This window comes from Taudactylus pleione, unplaced genomic scaffold, assembly GCF_031769625.1.
Source record: "Taudactylus pleione unplaced genomic scaffold, aTauple2 ptg000124l, whole genome shotgun sequence".
Taxonomy (NCBI): Eukaryota; Metazoa; Chordata; class Amphibia; order Anura; family Myobatrachidae; genus Taudactylus; species Taudactylus pleione.
Window position 1 is genome coordinate 525001 of NW_028284526.1, and position 23105 is coordinate 548105.

Here is a 23105-nt window from a genome sequence, read left to right on the forward strand (position 1 = left end):
TCTATCTATCTATCTATCTATCTATCTATCTATCTATCTCATATCTATATATCTATCTAATATCTATCTCATATCTATCTATCTATCTAATATCTATCTATCTATCTATCTATCTATCTATCTGTCTGTCTATCTATCTATCTATCCAATATCTATCTAACCCATATCTAACTATCTATCTATCTATCTATCTCATATCTATCTATCTATCTCATATCTATCTGTCTGTCTGTCTCTCTGTCTGTCTATCTATCTATCTATCTATCTATCTATCTATCTATCTATCTATCTATCTATTTATCCCATATCTATCTAACCCATATATATCTAACTATCTATCTCATATCTATTTATCTATCTATCTATCTATCTCATATCTATCTATCTATCTATCTATCTATCTATCTCATATCTATCTATCTATCTATCTATCTATCTATCTATCAATCTATCTATCTCATATCTATCTTTCTATCTATCTCTTATCTATCTATCTATCCCATATCTATCTAACCCATATCTATCTATCTATCTATCTATCTACCCCATATCTATCTATCTATCTATCTATCTATCTATCTCATATCTACAGTATCTATCTATCTCATATCTATCTGTCTTTCTATCTATCTCATATCTATCTGTCTGTCTATCGATCCCATATCTATCTATCTATCTATCTATCTATCTCATATCTATCTATCTATCACATATCTATCAATCTATCTATCTATCTATCTATCTATCATTATATCTATATATCTCATATCTATCTATCTATCTATCTATCTATCTATCTATCTATCTATCTATCTATCTATCTATCTATCTATCTATCTATCTATCTGTCTGTCTATCTATCTGTCATAAATATAGATAGATATATACATGTGTGGTCATTGTGGCTTATTCCTGTTATTATATATTATATTATAATGTCTTTGCTGTATTATGAATGAGGTGGTCACTGCGCCATATTCTCGTATCTATATAATGTGGTTATTGGGCCACGTTTGGGTGCAGGTGATAGATGGAGCCTTGGCGCTGTCTATTAATGCCAGATGTAATGTAGCGGTAATACTGGGGCTTATTCTGGCGGCAGCCCCTCACTCGCTGTTTTATCATCTGTAGATTGAGAGACGGCGCCAACAAGGAGATCCTGGGCATCATCGTCTCATATAAAGTGAAAGTAAAGCTGGTGGTGTCCCGCGGAGGGTAAGTTACCGGCTGTATTTATTGTTATGTCCTATTGGTATATACCCTGGGAGGTTTACACGAGGCCCCAGCGGGATTGTATAATGAAGTTTAGGCCACACGGTGATCCATAGCCAGGCGTGCAGGCGCACTAGGGAACCGCGGTAACAGCACAGCGATGTGGGAGACATACAGCGGTGGTGATATCGGCAGTATATATAGAGGTACAGTGCATATATATAGTCTCACCTCTATGGGAGCTAAGTGCGGCATAGCGACACTCAGTACAGTAATGGCGGGCGGTCGCGCATTGCACACTAGTGGACCGTCCACTAGTGCGCAATGTCTCTGTCTCTGCTGCTGTGGGAAGACCTCATCCACTAGCTGCAGGACCCAGAGCAGCCTCTGACTGACAGGCCATGCTGGTGCTTGTAGTTCCACAGCCGCTGGAGAGCTACAGGTCTAGATCTGCTGTATATAATGCACCTGGTATGTGGCCTATTGTTATTTTCACTGACACAGCTCCTGGGGAGCGGCCGGTAGCCTATCTCCAGTGTACCTCCACCTTTACATCAGCTTAAGTCTGCCAGAGCATACTGCTACTTGTAGTTCCACAGCAGCTGCAGAGTTACAGGCTGCTTACCTCTGCTCCTGTACAGCCAATAAGTCTTTTTATCCTGATTGTTGCAAAACATCACATTTTGTTCCCCTCTTAATTGCTCCAATGACTGATGGGAACACATAATAGAGGGTGACTCAGGGGCAGAGACCGCTCTCTCCCTGCTCGCACAGCGCTGGCTCTACACCGCCGTCTCTTTTTATAGCATCGCTAAGTACATTCATCCCAAACATTTCAGGTCATGGAACGAGAGGAACACAATGCATAAATATAAATACATTTACTAACAGCCTGGACGTTGCGTTTGGAGTCTTTGGTCAGAGGGTAGACACAGTACAATATTTGTCACTAATCTTCCAAACTAATGGCCGCAGCAGGTTCTGTAGGGGTTAATGGCCCATGTATGTCAGACATTTCACATTACACTGCTTGGTAAATACAGCATTTGAGTTGATATTGGAGATATGCAAACATTCAGGGGATCCTCAGTATTTGCGGGTGTTTTCGGGGGTCATCCCACAAGGCCCTGTATGTTATATATATTAGCAAAGCTGCACAAAGTGAATTTCATGGCGGAACAGGGCATTAAGGGACCTATGTATTTAAAATTATGCAGAAACTGTAATTTCTGCATCATTTTATGTATTGCTCCTATGTACTAATGGCACAAGGCAGGGGATTTCACAGAAATCTCCACCAAAGTGATAGTTAGCGCTGCAGATCGCAGCCCCCATTATTATCAATGGGGACTACGATCTGACCTCTGTGTACCAAACTTCAAAAAGCTAAGTTTTTCGGAGTTTAGCCCGGGTAGTTTATACCATCTTCAGATGGTGTAAACTATTTTAAGCCTATGGGGGTGCAGGAGAGAGATATTTCAATATCTCTCTAGCAGCCCCCTGCTGACCCCGGAAGCTGACGCTGTGCTCATGTGCAGTGTCAGGTTTCTCCGGAGAAATCTTCTTTGAGAGACTTCTACAATTTGCCAGGGACATAACTCAAAGGGACAGCGGTTACCGCAACGACTGTCAGCAGTGGCTCCAGGCACGGGCAAGCCGTTCTGTAGCCCGGAACGCCATGGGATCCGACGGGCGCATTAAAAGCCCTCCCTCCCACCCGGAGCTATTTTGATGATAAATGCTCAGGGGGAGGGAGCGGAGGAGGGAAGGGGCGGCAAAACAGGGCTGGTGCTGGGCGCAGCTAAGCCTAGCGCCGGTCCTGACGGTCTGTGCTGTATGAATTAAATTTGCAAATTTCTGTTAGTTCTCCCAGAAGAGCCGTACACTCTCCCTCATACTAGTGACATGGGAGGAGCTTAATAAACGATTCCATGATGGTCGCAATACATCCTCACACCCCCTGGATTTGCTCTGTGGACCTCTCTCAGGAGCTGGTGTGGAGTTGTCCAAAAATAAGCTGTAAAAAGCCGCATGCAGTGCGAGCCTGCCTCAGGTCTCAATTACGCGCCTATGTTAGACCCATGGGCGTAACTACCATAACTACAAGGTGCAAGAGGTGCAGCTGCTATGGGGTCCAGAGCTAAAGGGGGCCCTTCTTACTTGTCGAAGTTACATGTGTTACATACATTTTTCACCATTTAGTGGTGCATAGAGGCCCTTACAAACTTTTGCTATCGGGCCTTCAAATACCTAGTTACCTCCCTGTTTAGACCCCTTCCTGTTCTGACTCTTCAAGATTAAGAAGGCGCAAGTGTCAGGCGTAGGGATTTCATCTTTGGTAAACTGTTGACATTTTAATGCTCTTTCTGTAATCAGGTAAATAAATATGATTATTAAAGTTGTTGTATTAAGATGTAGGGCTCAATTCAATTACATGCGAGGAGGTTGAGTTAACGATGCAACAGCAGCGGAACTTGCCCTCCTCGCGGCCTGATCCCACCCTGGACTCGCTGATTTCTGGACGCACCATCTGGGGCTACAAACAAAAATCAGCTAGTCCGGGGGTAATGTAGGTGCGGCATATAGCCACACTTATTTGCCCGGACTAGCGGGGGTGAGTTAAATTGAATCGACCCCTAAAATGTGGAACCGAGACTCCTATGATCTGTGCCCTCCTGCTATGGACTGTTCAGGGACTAATGTATGCAGTTCCTATATCATGTGACTGTGGCGGGAACCTGGAAGTAAAGAGCAATTTACTGAATGCAATGCACTTTCTGTCTGACTAATTATTTAATCTACTTTGAACACTGCCAGCCTACTGGGAGACCTTGCGTCAAGGTAATGCCGAACCCATTGCAAGCTGCAGCTATTTCTATCTGTCTAGCTGAACACGAGTCTGTCCTCCATTGAACTGTGTCACCGTTCAGTCTTCATTCAGTGCTCGTCCAATGTCTTGTGCCAGTGGGCTCATTGCCAGGGGCTATGTGCATGATCCGTCTTCATCTCTCTATTGCTCCCATCCCCTCATGTCGCAGATCCCTGGTCACCTGTCCCGTCAGTCAGACACAACTATTGCAATTTCCACCGATGGGTTTGAGCAGATTTAAGTAACTCGTAACTATTAAATAATAACTTTATTGTAGTGTGTGACTGTTATTTAGTGTTACTACCATCTATACAGTGTATTCATATTGACAGCATTATTCTCAGCCCCATGGCACCGAGGATAAATTATCTATTTCAAGTGTCAGTAAATTTATTAACAGTCAGTAGAGAAGAAATACTGGACATTGGGGCTGATTCTGATCACCCGAAAATGTGTTTTTGACTGCATATAATAATAGTTTTGTCACCAACATCATTTGTTCTCCGCTGAAGGTCAGTTATGTGGTTACCGATAGATTCCAGCACAGTGTGATCGCTCTGCCAATAGATGTTCGTATTGATCACATTTTTGATCGATCGGTGGGAGGAATATAAGGGACAAGTCGCTGGCTATCTCAGGTGTTGACCGAGGTACAATTGGATTTTCTAGCTATGGGATAGGACCGTGTGACTTTGGAAGATTTTTGATGGATAAAGGGGGAAGTCGGGTGGGGGAGGTGAGCAACATCGAGACAGAAGAGTTCAGCGTGATCACAAAGTCGCCACACAGTAACGCCAATTTCACTGAAAGCGTGGCTCGTCCACAGGCTGGTCATTCCGTACGCACTAGTGAGATCCGTGTGCACCGTGACTTGTGCGCAACTATGTAATAAGCCCCTTCATTTCTCAGGTCCGGGCGGCGGATCCTGCTTGGGCAGGTGAATGGGTTTGTTGATAGAAATGCTCTTAGACTACTTGTCATGCCACTTGGTAGGCGGGTAATGATCTGACCGTCCCTGCAGTGTAGGGCAGGATTCTGAGAGAGCTACAGGACAGTAATACAGTACCAATGTTATTACCATGGCTACAGTACTCTCTGTGGCCGATGGCCCACGTCTATTGACCAAACTATATGGCAGCTGATTGCATTATCAGAGTGGGAGCTGGTGTTACTATGTGTCCATCTTACTATGGACCTCCACCCTAATGATCTTATTAGTGAGGGGGCTGATTGTCTTCCCATTGTGTACAGGTTTTTAAGATGAAAACCAGGAAACACAGAAGACCCTTGGCTTGTTCCCGATACCTCCCCTGTGTGCCTAATGATCCCGATACCTCCCCTGTGTGCCTAATGATCCCGATACCTCCCCTGTGTGCCTAATGATCCCGATACCTCCCCTGTGTGCCTAATGAAATAAAAAGTAACGTTAACAAATTGTCATTCTGTGTTTATCAGACCCCATTGTAACACTGGGCCGGATTCAGCAGGGAACGCAGGTGCTTATACACACGCAATCGGTCGATTGTTGTGTACTGCACATGCATCGCAGTGTGCGAACTAGCCACTGCGATCAGACAGCGATTGCATAGGATGCGCAGACCCATGGCAGAGTGATTGACAGGAAGTGCCGTGTGTGGGTGGTGACGGGGGGGTGGTCGGGCGAACGCAGGCGTGCCAGTGCGTTTCAACAGCGTTGCATGGGCATGCATAAACTTGCCACTGCCACACCATACGCAGGCTGAGGCCTCATAGCGTGCGCTGAAGTTAGCAATTCCTGAGTGAGGTCCGGGCTTCCCTAACTGTCTGATGTTACCAATGGTTCGCTATGTTGGCCAAGTATACGGATGTGAGTAAGGGGAAGTGGGCGTCTTTTGCAAAGCGAATGCAAACATTTACATATCACTGCTGATATTAGCAACTGCGTTGCGTGCGTATAAGCAGAATAGCGATCCGTAGTGAATCAGCCCCACTGTCCCCACAATGTGGAAGGAGCATCAGTTGACGGCATTGGAGAGAAGCGGTAATTGTATAACAGAGGGCCTGATTCAGACTTGGTCGCAAGCACTGAGCGCTCGCAACCGGGTCGATGGTGGCCCACTACGCATGCGCACGACGGAGCCGGCTCCGTCGTGCGCATGCGTGAGACCCGGCTAGCAACGGGCACTCGCAACAAAGGGGGCGAGCTGTCGATGTTGAGTGACAGCACGCCCCCTTTGGTGGGCGGGCCGGGGGGGTGGCTGCCCAAACGGAGGCATTCCCATGAGAACGCCTGTCGTTTGGGGGCGGCCCCACTGACATCACCAGTGATGTCAGTGGAGAGATTCCGGCTCTGTTAGAGCCGAAATCTCTCTGGGGCTTGCGGCAACGAGACCCTACCACAAGGGTCTCATCACAAGCCCGGCTCTGAATCAGGGCCTGAGTCTGCAGTCAGAGTAACACTGAACAGCGTATTTACCATGAAGGCTCCCCTGGCTCCTGGCTTTATGCTGCTATGTTTTACAGGGTTTATTGAAGTTTCTGGGTTACCCTAGTGTGTACATTATTATAGTGCCCATACTGTACCTATAATACATCATGGGAACAGAACATGGAATCTCCTCCATCAGTAATTTACAATACAGTATAGAATTCTGCAGCCCACAATAATTACTGGTTAGGCAGCTATGCAAAAAACAAATGTAAGTAGCCAGGTGAGCTTGCAATCTAGCCCTGCACAGGCAGGCGATAGAAGTATGTTACCTTCCCATTTCCTTGCATGGTGATTTCATGTTTGCATTGCATGTTCTGGAACCTCTTCATGCTTCACTTACCGTGTAACAAAGTGCGAGGATGTCTTCATAGTCTCCCATGTAATACACTGTTATGTAGCTGATATGGGGCTGTCACTCCTGCACGTGCTCCCACCGCTGCGTTACGTGTTCTCGCTTATAACCGTATAACATTTATGTGGCTGTGTATTACTATTTATTCTGCATGATTCAGGTGGCTTAATGGCCAGGTACAGAGGCTCCGCACTTATAACCTACGCGTTTAACAACCGCTCGGACTTACGATCCGCGCTCCTAACAGCTGGAACCCGTTGTACACTGAATACAATGTTTGATGTCTTTTTTTTTTATAAGTTTAATTGTACTGTACAGTGTTTAAGAGTTATGCAAAGTAAGACACAGTTACAGTATCAAGTTTCAGCTTCTTTTAGACCTTTTTCTTTATTTAGAATAAATAAAAATTATTTCCATGTATTAAGTATATGCGGCTCCTCGTTTAGTGACCAATTTGCTTAATGAACTAGTCGTAGGAACAGAGGGCCTGATTCAAAGCCGGACGCTATTTGCGCTCGCTTGCCCAGAAAAAGGGGCTGGCTATTTAAATTGACCGTTCGCTCTTTGTGGTCTGTTGACGCCTCTATGTCTGAACGAGCCAACAAAACATGCTGACGTTATTTTGATAAAAACGCCCCCTGGCCGCTCGCATCATACGTCATCTCCGCTATTTATTAGATTAATCGAGTACATCGAACGGCGTCTGAACTGCTCGCTATTCTTGTGGTTGGATTTTCCTACCGCAATCATGCAAGCAGTTCAGGCTAAAAGACAACCCAGTGACGTGGTCAATGACGCTGCTTTGTTAATTATGCACACCCATAAAACGCCCGTTTTGACCTTTAGGCACGCCTGCGTTCTGATCTCCACTCCCTGTTTTCAAGCACCTTCCCCTGTTACCACCCACAAATGCCTCCTCCTGTCACTCAAATTACCAGGCATTTGCTATTTTGCGAGCACACGAATTCTGACCGCACTGACTGGTTCACGCATGCGTACTAAAACCCATACGCATGCGCAGATGTGCGAACATCGCTCCGAACGAACGAGCGGCCGCTTACGAGCGGCTCTGAATCAGGCCCAGAGGTCCTGATTCTGAATCAGGGTGGATTTAAAAGAAATAAAAAATCCACCTCCAGGCCGCTCACTTAGGTGTGGGTGACCACCCACAGCTTGTGCGGGCGGCCTGGCGATTATCGTGACCATCGTGCTTGCGACGAGACCCTTGTGGTAGGGTCTCATCCACCGCAAGCCCCAGTGAACTTCCTGTTCTAATAGAGCAGGAAGCTCACTACTGACATCACATGTCAGTAGGGCCGCCCACAAACGGCAGGCGTTCCTTCGGGAGCGCTTCCGTTTGTGCAGCCACCCCCCCGCCCGACCCGCCTACTAAATGGGGCGAGCTGTCGATCAACATCGACAGCCGCCCCATTTTGCTGCGAGCCCCGAGCAAGTGAAGTTCTCAATCGCTCCGGGACTCGCGCACACGGGGCGTGTGCACTGCCCGACCATCGACACGCTTGCGAGCGGGTCTAAATCAGGCCCAGAGTATCTGTACTCAAACCATCAACACAAATGGAGGTTTAATCACACTTAAAGGCTAAGGACAAACCAGCTTCTGTATGATATAGTCTATTCATTTATAGGAGAGCTAGAAGCAGACTAGTTATATTGTCCTGTGATTGTGGCACCACTTTGTAACCACTGGTCCCCTGCGGTACTGACTACTTACTGTATATATTACTGTATATATTACGGAAGCTCAAAAGTCTCAGATATTAATTTAACATAATGGAAATGTTACTGTAGTTCAGGCTGCCTCTAAATAAGAGAACAGGGCAGGATTCTGGACTGATTCATGGCAATTGTGATTGATTCACTTCGGGGTATATGTACTAAGCCTTGGAGAGAGAAAAAGTCCCAACCAATCAGCTCCTAACTGTCATTTTTCCATAGGCAGAAGCGGCAGAAAGACGCTCCTGGGCCAAGCTCTGAAAATCGATGATGTTTAGAGCTTGGTAGATAGGGGTCAGACTGCGGTCCCCACTGAGAATATAGATTTTCTTTACTCTAACTCTTTCTCTCTCTATTATTCTTTCTCTTACTCTTTATGTTACTCGTTCTGCTTCTACAGATGTGTCCTCTTGCATCTTTGCCAATCGCACTACAAACGTATGCACATATGCATCGCGCCGTGCGACTATCCACATGTGCTACGCTACACCATGGCAAGCATAGCGTATGCACCATGCAATCCTATGGAGTCGCGTGTGCGAACGCAGCGCACGTATCCGCTCGCGGGTACGCAACTTTGCCACGAGTGCAGCAAACATGCAAGAGCAGGGCCAGATTAACAATGGGGCGGATGGAGCTACAGCTCCAGGCCTCCACATAAAAATAGGCCTATCAAGATGACAACATGATTACCTAACTGGCCATAAATAGTTTTTTTAGTTTTCCCCCTAAAAAAAATTATGCAATTTTTCTATTTTTATGTACTTAGGGAGACATTGTGTCTCATAGTGTAGGGGGTGTACACACCAAGGTGACTTTGACCATACCCACACAGCACCGATCACAGCTCTTCCCCTTCTCAGTATTGGCCCTTGAACATTTTCAGCTCCAGGCCCATGTGGGCCTTAATCCGGCCCTGTGCAAGAGGACACACTGCCAGATAAAATGCCTGACAGTCTGCAGATGTCTGACAGTGTACTGGCCCCAATATCTGCCGGTCTGTCGGTCAGCCACGGCTGGGCATACACTGCCCGATGCGGTCAATATTTAATTTTCAGATTATCGCATTGAACGGGCGTGCTGAATGATCCGGCATGCCCAAAAGAACAATATTTTACTCTCGGTCGTCCGCATACACAGTACAATTATCGGGGTGATTCGCTGATATGGGGCGGATCTCCCCGATAATTGTATAGTGTATCCCCAGCATTATTACTTTTCATATTCTTTCAGGCCAGTGGAAACTCATGTTTTTTGCTACGTTTTATTTTTTCATTGAACTTAGCTGATTCAGACCCGCTCGCTATGATGCGAATGCTCGTAGCTGACCGATAGTCGCTTTCTGCACATGCATATGTATCGCAATGCGCGTGCGCAAACCACTGCGAAAGATCAGAATACTGTACGTTCGCTCGTTGTACATAGACGGCCCAGCAGAGTGAGTGACAGGAGAGGCCGTTTGTGGGTAGTGACAGGGGCAGGCCACTAGAAACGGGGGAGTGGAGGTGCGAACGCAGGCGTGCCTGAGTGTTACAACGCCCTTTCAGAGGCGTGCATAATTAAAAGGCAGCGTCGTAGTACACGTCACTTGGTGGGATTTCACACTGAAGTGATCGCAGTGCTTGCGGCAAGGTATAGTCAACCTCAAGCCCTGCGATCGCATCCGATGGTGCTCGATGTACCAATGTTTTCATGCACTTCCAGGAGATGACGTGCGCAAGTGGGCGTCTTATGAATGGCTGGTGGGCGTCTGCATACACATAGTGATCGCACGCCAAGACATAGTGGGCGTGCTAATGCCTTGCCGTGCGATCGCCTGCCTTGCTGGCCTTGCGCTGGATTTGCATACGCAGGCTGCGAGCGAATGCATCTAGCGAGCGGGTCTGAATGAGCTCCTTAGTCCAAGTGGCTGCAACAGTTTTAAATAATGAAAGTATAACAGCGAAAATAGAGTTTTACTAGATATCCTGCAATAATTGTGCCAGAGATAGAAAGCGGAATCAGTGTAACATAAGTTATTCCTATATAATGGGCGCTGAGGCACTTCATAGGTACGCCTCCGAATGCTGAATAGTCACAGAAGCTGATAGCAGCTGATAGCGTCCATACTGTAAGTCGTTACCTGTATGTTTTATACACTTTTTGTTATTTTTACCTTTCATTTTACTATTTGCTACGATTAGATTTACAGCCTTTTGACCGTCACGCGGCCACCGGCTCTCTGAAAACAATGGCTACACAACAGGCAGCGCTCTAATTTAATGTTATCCTTTTATTCTCTAGTGACGTTGCCGTAGAACTGCCTTTTACGCTCATGCATCCGAAACCCAAGGAGGAGCCGCTGCACAGAGAAGGTGAGACGCACGTTTTATGGTGACGTTGGAGGCGGTATGCGGGCGCAAGAAAGCTTCATTAATCTGGAAGTGGCTTCCAAGTATCTGACATTACGTTTCCGTATAAAGGGGGTGATTCAGCAGAGACTATCGCAGCTGCTAACGTGGTAGCAGCCGCGATAGCACTAAAATGGTAATGCAGCGGGAGGCGCAGCATGCATTTCTGACCCAAGCTGCATCCAAGGACTCGGCATCGGAGCATCTGTGCTACCCTCACCCGGCTGAGTGTCCACGGGGGCACGCAAGCCGACAACCGCAGATGAGTAAGAGAGGCCAGAAAACCTCTTTTAGCAGACAGAAAAATGTTCTTTTTCCACTCCCCGCCAACGGCTGCGACGCCTCCATCTTGGGAAACAGAGGCGTGTCGCTGCCCCCTCCCCGCCCAGAAAAGGCAGCAGACTGTCAATCACTGCTGCCGGACTGCGTGTGGGATCGCAGACCTGTACTGCACATGCGCAGTTTGGGTCAGTCGTATGCGCAGATTCCCGAACATCGGGAATCTGTGATCAACCGCTGAATCACCCCCAAAGAGTTTTTAAATATACCTTATCATTATTATTATTATTATTATATGAAATAAACCTACTGCCGATCATTTCAAATTGGAAAACCCAGAGGTAACCATAGAGGACCAGCGACACTGCCACCCTCAGGCAGTATACAGTACTTACCCCTGGATTATATTTGTTGCTTGCGCTAGTGAATGAGCGTTTGGACCATCGCAGCAATAATGTATTACTGAGAAAGGCTGATGTGTGCTCAGGTACACAAGTCTCCAAGAAATGGATTTTGTAGCTGCCGCGGTAACAAGCATCTAGTACGCCCCATATAAGGACAGTTCCATGCGATAACAGAATTGTTTTTTAGTGAAATATAGATAAAACAACATATAAAACATTAACTCCCTTCACTAACGAAATATCTAGAAAAGCTGAGAACCCCAGCCGGAGCATATTCTGGATCCGCACTAATAGCACACAGGTACAATTAAAGGCAATCAGACCTCCTTCTATTTGAGTCCTCTAAACCCAATGGTTAGGAATGAATATGTACATTGTTCCAGATAACTTTCAAAAGTGTCCCTAAATTAACAATAATCAGTTCACAGCGCTCTTGTGTCTGTACACGCGTTGGATCTTTCCGGCATGACAATTTTACATAGCGGGAATATGAAAAGCTCTGAAGGTTTTCATTTCTGCTCCACAGGCCACCAGACAGGTTTTAACTGACGCGTTTCATCTCGTAAAGAGACTTTATCAAAGCATTTACCAAAGTTACCACCTGGAGTAAAATACCTTCACTAAACATATGGAGCCAGATTTGGTCCACCGATGGTCTGCATGAGGGGGGAGTGTGACTGGGTCCTTCCTCTAAAGTGTCAGACTCTTTACCTGGCACAGTATGGCCCCTTCTTATTTATAAGCAATATAGAATATAATACACTAAGCTAGTGTTCTAGTATGGTCCAGAAAGGCCAAGTGATAATGAGGTGCTGCCCTTCCATTTTTGAGTCCAAAGACTGGAGAACATCTGTACCAAGGGCCCTCCCAGCAGCTATGGAAGGGCTGTAATAAAATTGGATGGAATGTTACCCCATGGTTCTTCCAGGTTCTGGATTCTATACTCCTGTAGCCAAATTTGGTTTGGAGGTGGCTCTAGACAAATCCTGGAACTGAGATTAGGTGAGGAATCTAAAGATTAGATGATGTTTTGACTAAAACCAGAGAGACGCCTTTAATATCTTCTAGAGCATTCTAGAGTCAGAGCTCTGCCAGCTTCCCAGCAATCCTCAGAAAGCAGTCAGGAAATGATCTAGCAAAGAGAGATTTCCAGCAGCTCCATATTGTCCAAAAAGTGTGAGTGGTTTCCTGAGAACACAAAGGAACCAGGTGGTGGCAGTGAGCACTCTTCTAACACCGGTGGCTGGCTGGCATTGGCAAAGAAGTAAAAGTAGTCAGTGATGAAAATCAGAATTAACACAAAAAGTGTGGTGGAGCCGGGTGGCCGATCCCTCAGCCCGTCACATATCGTTAATATTTTCTGTTTCATGGGTGTTATCTTCTCAGTATTAGTTATATAACCTGGGAAGGTGGCGAATGGAAGTGACAACAGCAAGGACGAGGCGATAAGGTAGAGTGCGAGTGTCGACTAAACAGTGGCTTAAAGGGGTAGATGTTTCAAATCTTGGGGAGAGCTAAAGTGGAGATGTTGCCAATACCAACAGGCTATGCAAGAACCATGACAGTTAGAAGCTGACTGGTTGCTATGCGCAACTTCACCACTTTATCTGTCTCCGAGATTTGATAAATCTCTCCCGAGGTTTAGAATGTGAAGGACAGAGGCAGCTGAGGGCAAAGGTCAGGATAGGGTGAGTTAATGAGTAAAAGGAGAAATTAAATGAAGGTTTAAGGGGCTGACGAGTGATGACGATTGTGGAGAAAACCCTGCTAATTGCTGCTGGTAAGTTGAGCTGCAGATGTGTTCAGAGAGAGTCACAACCCAACAGTTTCATCTGTGTGCAAGATGTTTCTTTGTGTGATGTATAACGGGGAAAGTTTATTAAATGTAATAGATGTATTTTACTATTAATGCCGTATTTACAAAGCTGTGTAAACACTTCTATTGCACATGGGCGCTGTATAAGTGTTATTTTCTCTCAGCCTGATACTGTCAATGAGACTTTTCTTTTATAACAGTTTTTTTAGACATTTTAACATTTGTAAACATTTTAAACTTTTGAAAACTTTTTACTTATTTTTAACTAATTTATATATATATATATATATATATATTTATAAATATATATATATATATATATATATATATATATAGTAATAAACAACAATATAAATAAAAGTTGCTGTCTTCCCTGTCCTACACTTCGATGAAATAAGCCATTGGAAATCACGTTACAGTACATGGTATTCAAGTGGAACGCTATTCTTAGGCTGCATACACACGGTACGATCTGTACCACCAACGACTTGAAATATATCTTTCAGTGAAGTCATCCTGCCACATCTCTGACCAGGCAAAGTTGACGAAATCGTGCAAGTTGGCCTGCATGTACGGACGACCATATTGCAGGCCAACTTGCACGATTTCGTCAACTTTGCCTGGTCAGAGATGTGGCAGCGATGACTTCACTGAAAGATACTATTTCAAGTCGTTCGGTGGTACAGATCGTACCGTGTGTATGCACCATTATACCAGTGGTTTAGGTGAATTTATGCACAATTCTATTCGACTTGGCAGATCTGGTTTTTGCTCTTTGATAAATAAGGTGGAATAAGCATTGGTGTTTGCACGTCAGTTCATAGCGAGAGATATGGACAAGGTAATGTAACTCTCTAATCTCCCTGTACAGTATGTAATGTTCTGCAGATACACTTCACCTCTTACTCAAAATGTGGGTTCAGAACGCACCTTCCCAGGTGTCCCCCAGAGGCTTATAGGCCCGTATTCAATTTGAGGCGAAAAGTCCGGATCCGCGATACTTTTTCGCCGATGACGTCATTTTCACCTGTTTTGCTTTTACCCCGTATTCAATTTGAAAGATTTTCCGCCTAGGCAGAAAGTCAATGCAATGTAATAAGTGAAAAAGTATCGCCTATGAATAGCAGGCGGAAAGAAGTGCAGAATTGGGGTTTTGGGGTGCAACGTTGCGGGAACCCCCGTGCAGCCTTCAGACAGTCCCCCAAAGGTAAACTGTGTCAAAATTAAAAAAAAAAAACACTTAAGGACACCCCCAAAAAATCACTTTCAGTTGGGGGACAAAGTTAAAAACTAGCGAACTTGACTCTGGGGGGGTCCCCAAGTACGCCCCAAGTGTTTTATTGATTGCAGGTGCTTGCGGCAGGTGGATTTTTCATGATTTTTTCAACTTCACTTTAGCAACTTTTAAATATGCTGACCCCCATTTTCAAGTACCCCAAATTTGCTGGGATAAGTTATTTTCTGGAAAAAATACTCCTGAATAATATTCTGCACCACGTATAGAAAAACGCTATTTAGCAGCTATTCAGCCTGTTTAAAATCCCCAAATACCTTCAGCAACCCAAATCGGGGGTACCATAGGGAACCCCCATGTCAGTTCATCTTTTGGGGGGTGTCAGGCTGATTTCCCCAATTCTGACAGTACTTACCGCCTGTTCACATTTCGCCGTGTCCCATTTTCACGTAAATTGAATAAGGGGTAAAGCGGGCACGCACGCGATACTTTTCCACCTACAAACAGGCGAAGTAGACGAAAAGTCCGGGCCGCGAAAAAGTATCGCGGCTCGGTTCAAATTGAATATGGCTCATAGAGTCTAAACCCGGGTTCCTGTTTGACTCATTTTGATAAATCTGTTGCTATTGATCTCTGTCTTATACACTTGTGTGAAATTTCCGGATGTTTCACGGTTAATGAATGATGATATAATTATAATGTTTTCTTGTAGTGCCAGAGAAGGAAGCACCTATAGATACAAATCTCATAGAGTTTGATACAAAGTAAGCCAGATGTATATACTGTATATATGCTGTGTAATAACTGGCGGCCCCTGGCTGGGGCGTGCATGTCTGATACTAATGCATGTGTCGTCTAATGATTGTGTCTTCTCTGCACGGCTTCTGCGCTTCTTTGCATGCGCATAGAGAGAGGAAGAACAAAGTAAGACTCGTACCTTCTTCTTTATTTTATTTTCATTTTTGCTCTTTTTTTCTTTTCAAACTAAAATGTTATTTGCTTGCTTTGTGCGCTCATTTAATTTCTTTAACCTTATAAAAATAACTGCGGGAAGATAGAATTAATTTATTATATATATTATATATACAGTGTGTGTGTATATGAATTTAGCATTTAACAATACATTGTATATATATGAAAGTAATATTAAAAGCAATATTTATATTAAAGGGGCTGAACACAAAGCACAGAAAGTTAAGTAAAGTTCTGACTTATTAAAACTTGTGCTTTGCTTGTTAAGATATAGTTGATGTTTACTGCGATTTTCAAAGATTCATGTTTAATTATATTAATGTAGCAGGGTTTACTGCCGTCTGCCTTGACATAGACTAGAGCAGTGGAGGCTCCAGAGGTGCGGCTGCAGCACAGTCCAAAATTCAAATAGGGGAGCCTCACCAACTGCCACCCAAACTGCTGCCTAACATCGCCTTCTGGGACTCTCTGGCAGTTGGTGTTGCTCCCCTATTTGAATTTTGGACTGCGCTGCAGCCCCACCTCTGGAGCCGCCACTGGACTAGAGGGATGACTGTAGCGTTCATTACCTCTCTTCTTCACGTGTGGCACAAATGCCGCAGTGATGTCACCGTCTCCTAGTGGGTTGTTAGGATGCATTCCCATAAATATTGGTTCAGCCCACTAACAGCCCGATTCAGAGGCAGACGCAGATGTGGCAGCTGCATCCTTCACTGCAGTCGTGTCTACGTCTTTATGCAAATACCATATCCGGTTTTTAAAGGACTGAACGTTTACTAAAAAAAAATTGTTAATAAAAAATCCTTTATTAAAACATTTTTAAATAAATATTTAAAAATTTATAACGTTTACTTAAAAAAAATGTTAATAAAAAATCCTATTTAAATCCCAAAAATCTGATTTAAATCAAATAAATCCGTTTTTGATTTTTTGATTTTTTTTTTTTAAATCTGATTTTTATGCAACCCTGGCCCAAAACCAAAGGCTGCTCTAAGACAGAGCACCTCTCTAGTCTGCATTGACATAGCACAATGATAATTTACACACAAAAGTACTTTTCGTATATTAAAAGTCTTCAGGGGCTCGTGAAACTCGCCCATCACTGCTCCATTTTTCCAACAGATAAGACAAGGTTTATTATTTTTGTGACAAGGCGATTGCATCACCCCCGATCAAATGTTTATATGATGAATTAATTGTCCCATTATATGTATGTTTAACTTTTTTTTACTCTCTCTTCAACCCAGCGACGACGATATTGTTTTTGAAGACTTTGCTCGTCAAAGACTGAAAGGGATGAAAGACGACAAAGAGGAGGAAGATGACGGAACAAACTCTCCTCCCGCAAATGACAGATAAGCTGGGGGTCGCTTTATCTTACCCACCGTCTGATACTCGTGTATGGGGCGTCCTCATTTCTACTCTAAAGAGCCTAAAAATAACATCGATTCTGGCAGCCCTTGTAATCTTACTGCTGTGCCATAATTGTCACTCTGCATCTTGCTACCTTCCTTCAGTTCCAGCTACACTAATCCGACACAAAATCTGAGAGTTAAAGAGTAACAATCATGACACCTAATTACTGTGTGTAAGGAGTACTTGTAGCACTTTTGTATTAATCAAGTCTTTTATGCATTTTGTATAATTCCAGTAGTATCATACAAGTATTCGTTACCGGAAAAATAGTACACCGCTAAACTATAGTTTGAGTGGTATCTGAAATTAAATCAAATGTATTTTATACAAGGAAAAGCAATCTTCACTGCTACTGTATCGCAATATGTGGATAAAACTGGCGAGACCTGATGGCACTTTATGACGATGTAACGTTTCTTAAATGGAAACGTGAAAATAAGGAGAGGGATTCTGATCTGGTAGTGAGATGAACATTCTCTGACTACTGCAGTAATAATTCAAGTTTTTGTCCCTCCCCAAAGAATATTTGCCCGTAAACATAATTATGCCACTAAAACATTGAACTTCCCCGTGAATAATATATTTCTGATCGAATATAAGTGCTCTTTTTTTTAACAGAGGGTGGGACGTGTAACAGCGCTCGCACAAACAATAAATATTTTTTTCACTATATGTGGACAATACATTTTAAAACATTTGTTTTAAATTCACCGGGCCAATTAGTGAATTTTTTTATAATTTTGAATGTTTTGGTAAAGGATATACTGATCATGGCTTCAATATTCTGCTTGAATATTATTATTTTTTTTTGCTGTTTGGGGGAAGTGAGGGCATAGTGTGATTCAAGCAAAGATTTGTATAGTAATCGACAGGTTCACGAAAGACCACTGAAAAAAATTGTTTCTTATCCAAATGGAGAGTTTCAAAGTGAAGTGAAAGGCTTATTTATTTTATAATAATTATTATTATTTTTGTGAACATAAAAATAGGAAATTCAGGGTCACAATTTTTATTCAACGTGTGTAAAAATAAATAAATTAATTTGTATTAATGTACATACGCTGATCCATAGTTGTCTCTGCGCTGCTTCGACAAAATGTCTTTAATGTTTACAGTGGGGCTTGTGTTAGAGTTTTCATGCAAAAATGTAATTGCCATTTTAGGAATTAGCAAAGTTTTTTTCTAGACATTATATTTTATTTAGTATAAGTGCAGTTCTCCCAGTTCACACATTTATTTACATACAGTAGAAGCCGCCTCGATTTACTCTCATCACTGCTGGCCGCATCCACTGTCACGCTCTCTCTTTTTGCTTACCACACAGTACTACAGTATTAACTGCTTGGTAATTTTAATCCAATGATTCTATGTAAATATTTATCTTTGTATAATGAGTATTCAATGACATTTTTCATGAGATGAGATAAGATGTATATTTAGTAAAGTGATCATAACATGTGCATATGTTTCAGTTTCATCCCTACTATTTTATTCTCTTTTTTTGTTTTTTACACATATGTGTTTTATGATACTACTGTACCTGTACTCCTGTACAAAGTGGTTTTAAAAAGAAAAAAAAAAGTAAAATTAGTGCAAGCACCTGATTGACCGCTTAAGATTTTTTTTTTGAAACTTGCAAATTAATCTATTAATTGTTTTTTTTAAAAGTCGAAACAACGTCTACAGTAGACAACAATCGATTGTGTGACATCAGTTGTTACCAAGGAACCTAGATATAAACAAGCAAGAGGTTTTAAAATTCTAAATTTCAATGAAAATAATCTACTGTACACATTATACATTTCTTTGATTTTTTTTTTTGCATAAAATTACAGCAATATAACATACCTGTTTTATTTATCCAATAACACTGATGTGCTGATAGTAGTAAAAAGGAGAATTAAAACCTTTGGATTAATTTTGTCAGAAAACTGTAATATTTGTGAAATGGTTCCTTAATGATTATTTAACAACAATGTCCAGATTATGCAAATGTTCCATGACATCAACCAATCAGATATCCACTTTAATCTGTGCAGTATAAACAATACTAATTTAAGTAAGTATCTCATTGGTTACGGCACATAACTGGCACGTTACCGAGCACAAGTATATTTGAAATACAAATTACATTTTGGAGAGGAAACTCCTACTTTTTATTTTTTGTTTAAAGTTCTTTTTTGGGATTTTACTAACACACACCTCGTATACTTTTGTAATATTGCTGGACATTTGAAAGCGCATCTCTTTTGATTTTCTGTTAAAATTATTCACAATCAATATCAATTTATGAAAATATCATCCTACATATTAAGTACATGTACTATTAATATATCTTTAAGCTGTAACTTTGATCTAATGCATTCACATATTCATTGTTATGGAACAAAAACTTGGAGGAATCAGATCTCGAAGAGAGAAATCTATGTGACATAATTACAATATTAATTTTTTTTTTTTTACAGATAAATTCCAGTAAAATTAGACCGTTTAAGATGTCTTCTTCTTGGGGATAGAATCTCAGGCAGTCTTACAAATATTACTGTATTGCTGTAATCAGCAGTAATGTGTATGGAACATACTTGAGATAGACACAAGTCCATCCCGGGTTTAAACCTTCAGGACTAGACTAGATGACCCAATTAATCTTTTTGTATAATATGTTTCTGTAGCTGCCTATATTTGTCATAGTGGATCAAACATTATAGAGTAGCTGGACCCCAGTGAAACCATTGAGTGATGTTAAAATCTTAGCAAATCATATTTGGAATATTAGAAAATGTCCTTATCCTTGAGGTGTAAGTGTGGGGTCATCGTCAGACCAGGAATAATGATATATGTCACAGTCCCTCCACTTCTGACCGCAAAGCAGTCCGCATAGGTTTTAAGGGGAGCTGCTATACTGTTGGATTCTTAGCCTGTAGTACAGTAGCTTATAGCCTATTTTTTTTCAGCGAGGGATCCTCCTGATCCCTATCCGTCACCACCCAATGACGCATGTGCATTATCCGCAGAGGGCCTGAACCAGGATGAAGACTTCCAGCTCTTTGCTGGGACGGACTCTTATTCTATTCGTAGCCCATTTCCTGGCAAAAGGATATTGCTAAATTCCTGTGAAAATTCACATTTTCATGTTGCAAAAATCCAGAGCAGACCATGGCGGGGCTGCATGGCAATCTATATATCTATAATTAAACTTTCACTCATACCGAACATTGCATTGCTGCATTAAAACATCATGTGCGGAGGTTTCCTCTAACAGGCGAGAAAATGTCTCTACTCAGAGTTCTGTAGATTTAATAAATCAAATTATATGTTTTCACCATCAGTGATGTAAATTAGGGATTAATCTCTGTAGCTGCACACAACACAATATTGCTTAATGCGCTATATAATACACGCGGTTTTAGCCTCATTGAATACTACTCGACAGGTACGTTATTAGCAGCACAAAGGGAAAAGCCGAGTGAAAAAGTCTGCGTAAGACATAACGGTGGCGTCCAGGTTTATACAGAACACCCCTGAAATGGCGCCTTCTCCTGAGTAGAGCGTGTTTTATATTAAACTATAATTTTAAATGTGAACAAGTAATGGTCGGAGTGTCCCTTTAAGCATCGTAAGGATATCGACATTCTCTCCGGATTCCCACTGTGAATATGAACATGCTGCATTCTATGACAATTCTTGTTTTTTTTTTTTTTTGTAAAACATAAAATAAAAAAACATTTTAGAACGATGTTTTCATACATTACGGTGCAGCTTACGAGGATAATGAGGATGTATCAGCAACGCACGCCTTGAATTGTTGGCTTTATCGCAGTTGGCGTCACTTTTGTCCAGGGAATGTCTGGGGATTTGTTTCCGGGGAAAGTTTGACCTGTGGGTTATTTTCACCCTCTGTGCTCTTCATCGTAGGTTGGGGGAATGTGACTTACAGTATGTCTGAATAAATAATGCTAAATGCCAGGAACCAATGTGCCAACATCTACTGACCTGTCGTTGTTTAAAGGAGAGGTAGCAGTAAATTGAAAATAAATAAAATTATACATACATATATATATATATATATATATATATATATATACAGCTCAATTACGTGATTTGTTCATCAGGCTCACTCTCCTACATAGGCGCTAATATCCTTCCTTTTAGCCTAAATTTGAAGTGTGAACAATCTAGTATGTATAATACCAATACTTATAATTCAGGAAGGGTTGGATTCGTGATCCCGGTGCTGGATGATGCTGGTGGTCAGAATCCCGGCAGCGGAATCCCGACGGTGGATATCCCGACACATGCAGGTAAGTATTCTACCCTTCCCCTAACCCACCCCTACTGCAGCCTAGCCCTAAAACTCCCATAAGGCAGCCTAACCCTAACTGCCATCCCCCCTACCGCTTCCTAACCCTCCCCTCCAGCAGCCCAACCCTAACCCTCCCTTACTACAGCCTAACCTTAACCCTCCCCTCCGGCAGCCTAACCCTCCCCTCCGGCAGCCTAACCCTCCCCCTATTGCCTAACCCTCCCCCTATTGCCTAAGCCTTCCCCTAACCCCAATACTCACCGTCGCAATTGCAGCCATTGGGATTCTGGAACCGGGATTCTGACCACCAGCATTCTGTGCGTGGAGATGCTGAACACATCCCTTTAGGAAGCATTACACAATGATTATGTGACTGTGGAGAGCCATCACAGACTACACAAAGATTGGTTTGGACTTAAATTATTTGCAACATAGAAAAGTTTGAGGATGAAAATTTAGCAGTCTGTAAATGAGATAACCTACTGACCGTCCATAACTGGTCCCTGTCCATCCACCATCGTTCATACTTTGTAGTATGTAGGGCATTAGGAAGTCAGACATTCACCAACGCATATAGAGATGAACAGCAAAACATGTTTCTATCCTCAGTATTATTTCTGTGCAATACTCTTTGTAAAGTACTTTGTACGGTTAATTAATACAGCTTCTCAATTCTCTATGTTGTAACTATGTTGTTTCAATATGTCAGGTAATTCAAATGATTATAGTTTATTAAACTCAAAGTCAAACTTTGGTGTATTGTGAAATTTTTTAATAGTTACTAGTTATGCATTGTGTGGTGGTGTGCGGTGGTCTGTGGCGTTGTGCGGTGGTGTGTGATGGTGTGTGGCATTGTGTGGTGGTGTGTGTTGGATTGTGGCATTGTGTGGTGGTGTGTGGCGGTGTGCGGTGGTGTGTGTTGGATTGTGGCATTGTGTGGTGGTGTGTGGCGTTGTGCGGTGGTGTGTGTTGGATTGTGGCATTGTGTGGTGGTCTGTGACATTGTGCGGTGGTGTGTGGCAGTGTGTGGTGGTCTATGGTGTTGTGCAGTGGTGTGTGGCATTGTGTGGTGGTGTGTGGTGTGTGGCATTGTGTGGCGTGGTGGTGTGTGATGTGTGGCATTGCGTGGTGGTGTGCGGTGGTCTGGCATTGTGCGGTAGTGTGGCATTGTGCGGTCGTATGTGACAGTGTGGCATTGTGTGGCGGTGTATGGCGTGGCGGTGTGTGCTGGTGTATGTGGCGTGGCGGTGTGTGGCATTGTGTGGTGGTGTAGTGTGGTGTTGCGTGGCAGTGTGTGAAATTGTGTCGCGGTGTGGTGTGTGTGGCGTGGTGGTGGCGTGTGGTGGTGTTGCGTGGCGGTGGTGTGTGGCATTGTGTGGTGTTGCGTGGCGGTGTGTGGCATTGTGTCGTGGTGTGATGTGTGGTGGTGTGTGGCATTGTGTGGTGGTGTGTGGCGTGTGGTGGCGTGTTTTTTTGTCTCACCTACAGCATAATAACACTGCTCGCCTAAATGAGCAATATCACTAGACAAATAAATGAGCTATAATGGAAATATTTCTCATGCACCGACAACTTGTAACCTCACCAATAGAGATGTGACACCTCGTGTAACACTGAGAGATGTATCCAGCCTTGAAGAGAGATAAAATGAAGA

At 43.1% G+C, this 23105-nt stretch overlaps 1 protein-coding gene across 3 annotated transcripts in view; it reads left to right on the forward strand.

The window, feature by feature from the left end:
- The window catches only part of ARRB1 (arrestin beta 1), a 344855-nt gene extending 327747 nt beyond the window's left edge, over window positions 1-17108 (forward strand). For 2 of the 3 annotated variants that reach the window (XM_088472468.1, XM_088472469.1), the window contains exons 12-16: window positions 1132-1215; window positions 4030-4053; window positions 10921-10991; window positions 15473-15524; window positions 16980-17108. In XM_088472468.1, the coding sequence (XP_088328594.1) occupies window positions 1132-1215; window positions 4030-4053; window positions 10921-10991; window positions 15473-15524; window positions 16980-17091 (343 nt within the window). In that variant the 3' untranslated portion in view covers window positions 17092-17108. The remainder of the gene's footprint in view (window positions 1-1131; window positions 1216-4029; window positions 4054-10920; window positions 10992-15472; window positions 15525-16979) is intronic. The other variant, XM_088472470.1, reaches the window with a different exon arrangement.
- The last annotated feature ends 5997 nt before the right edge of the window (window positions 17109-23105 follow it).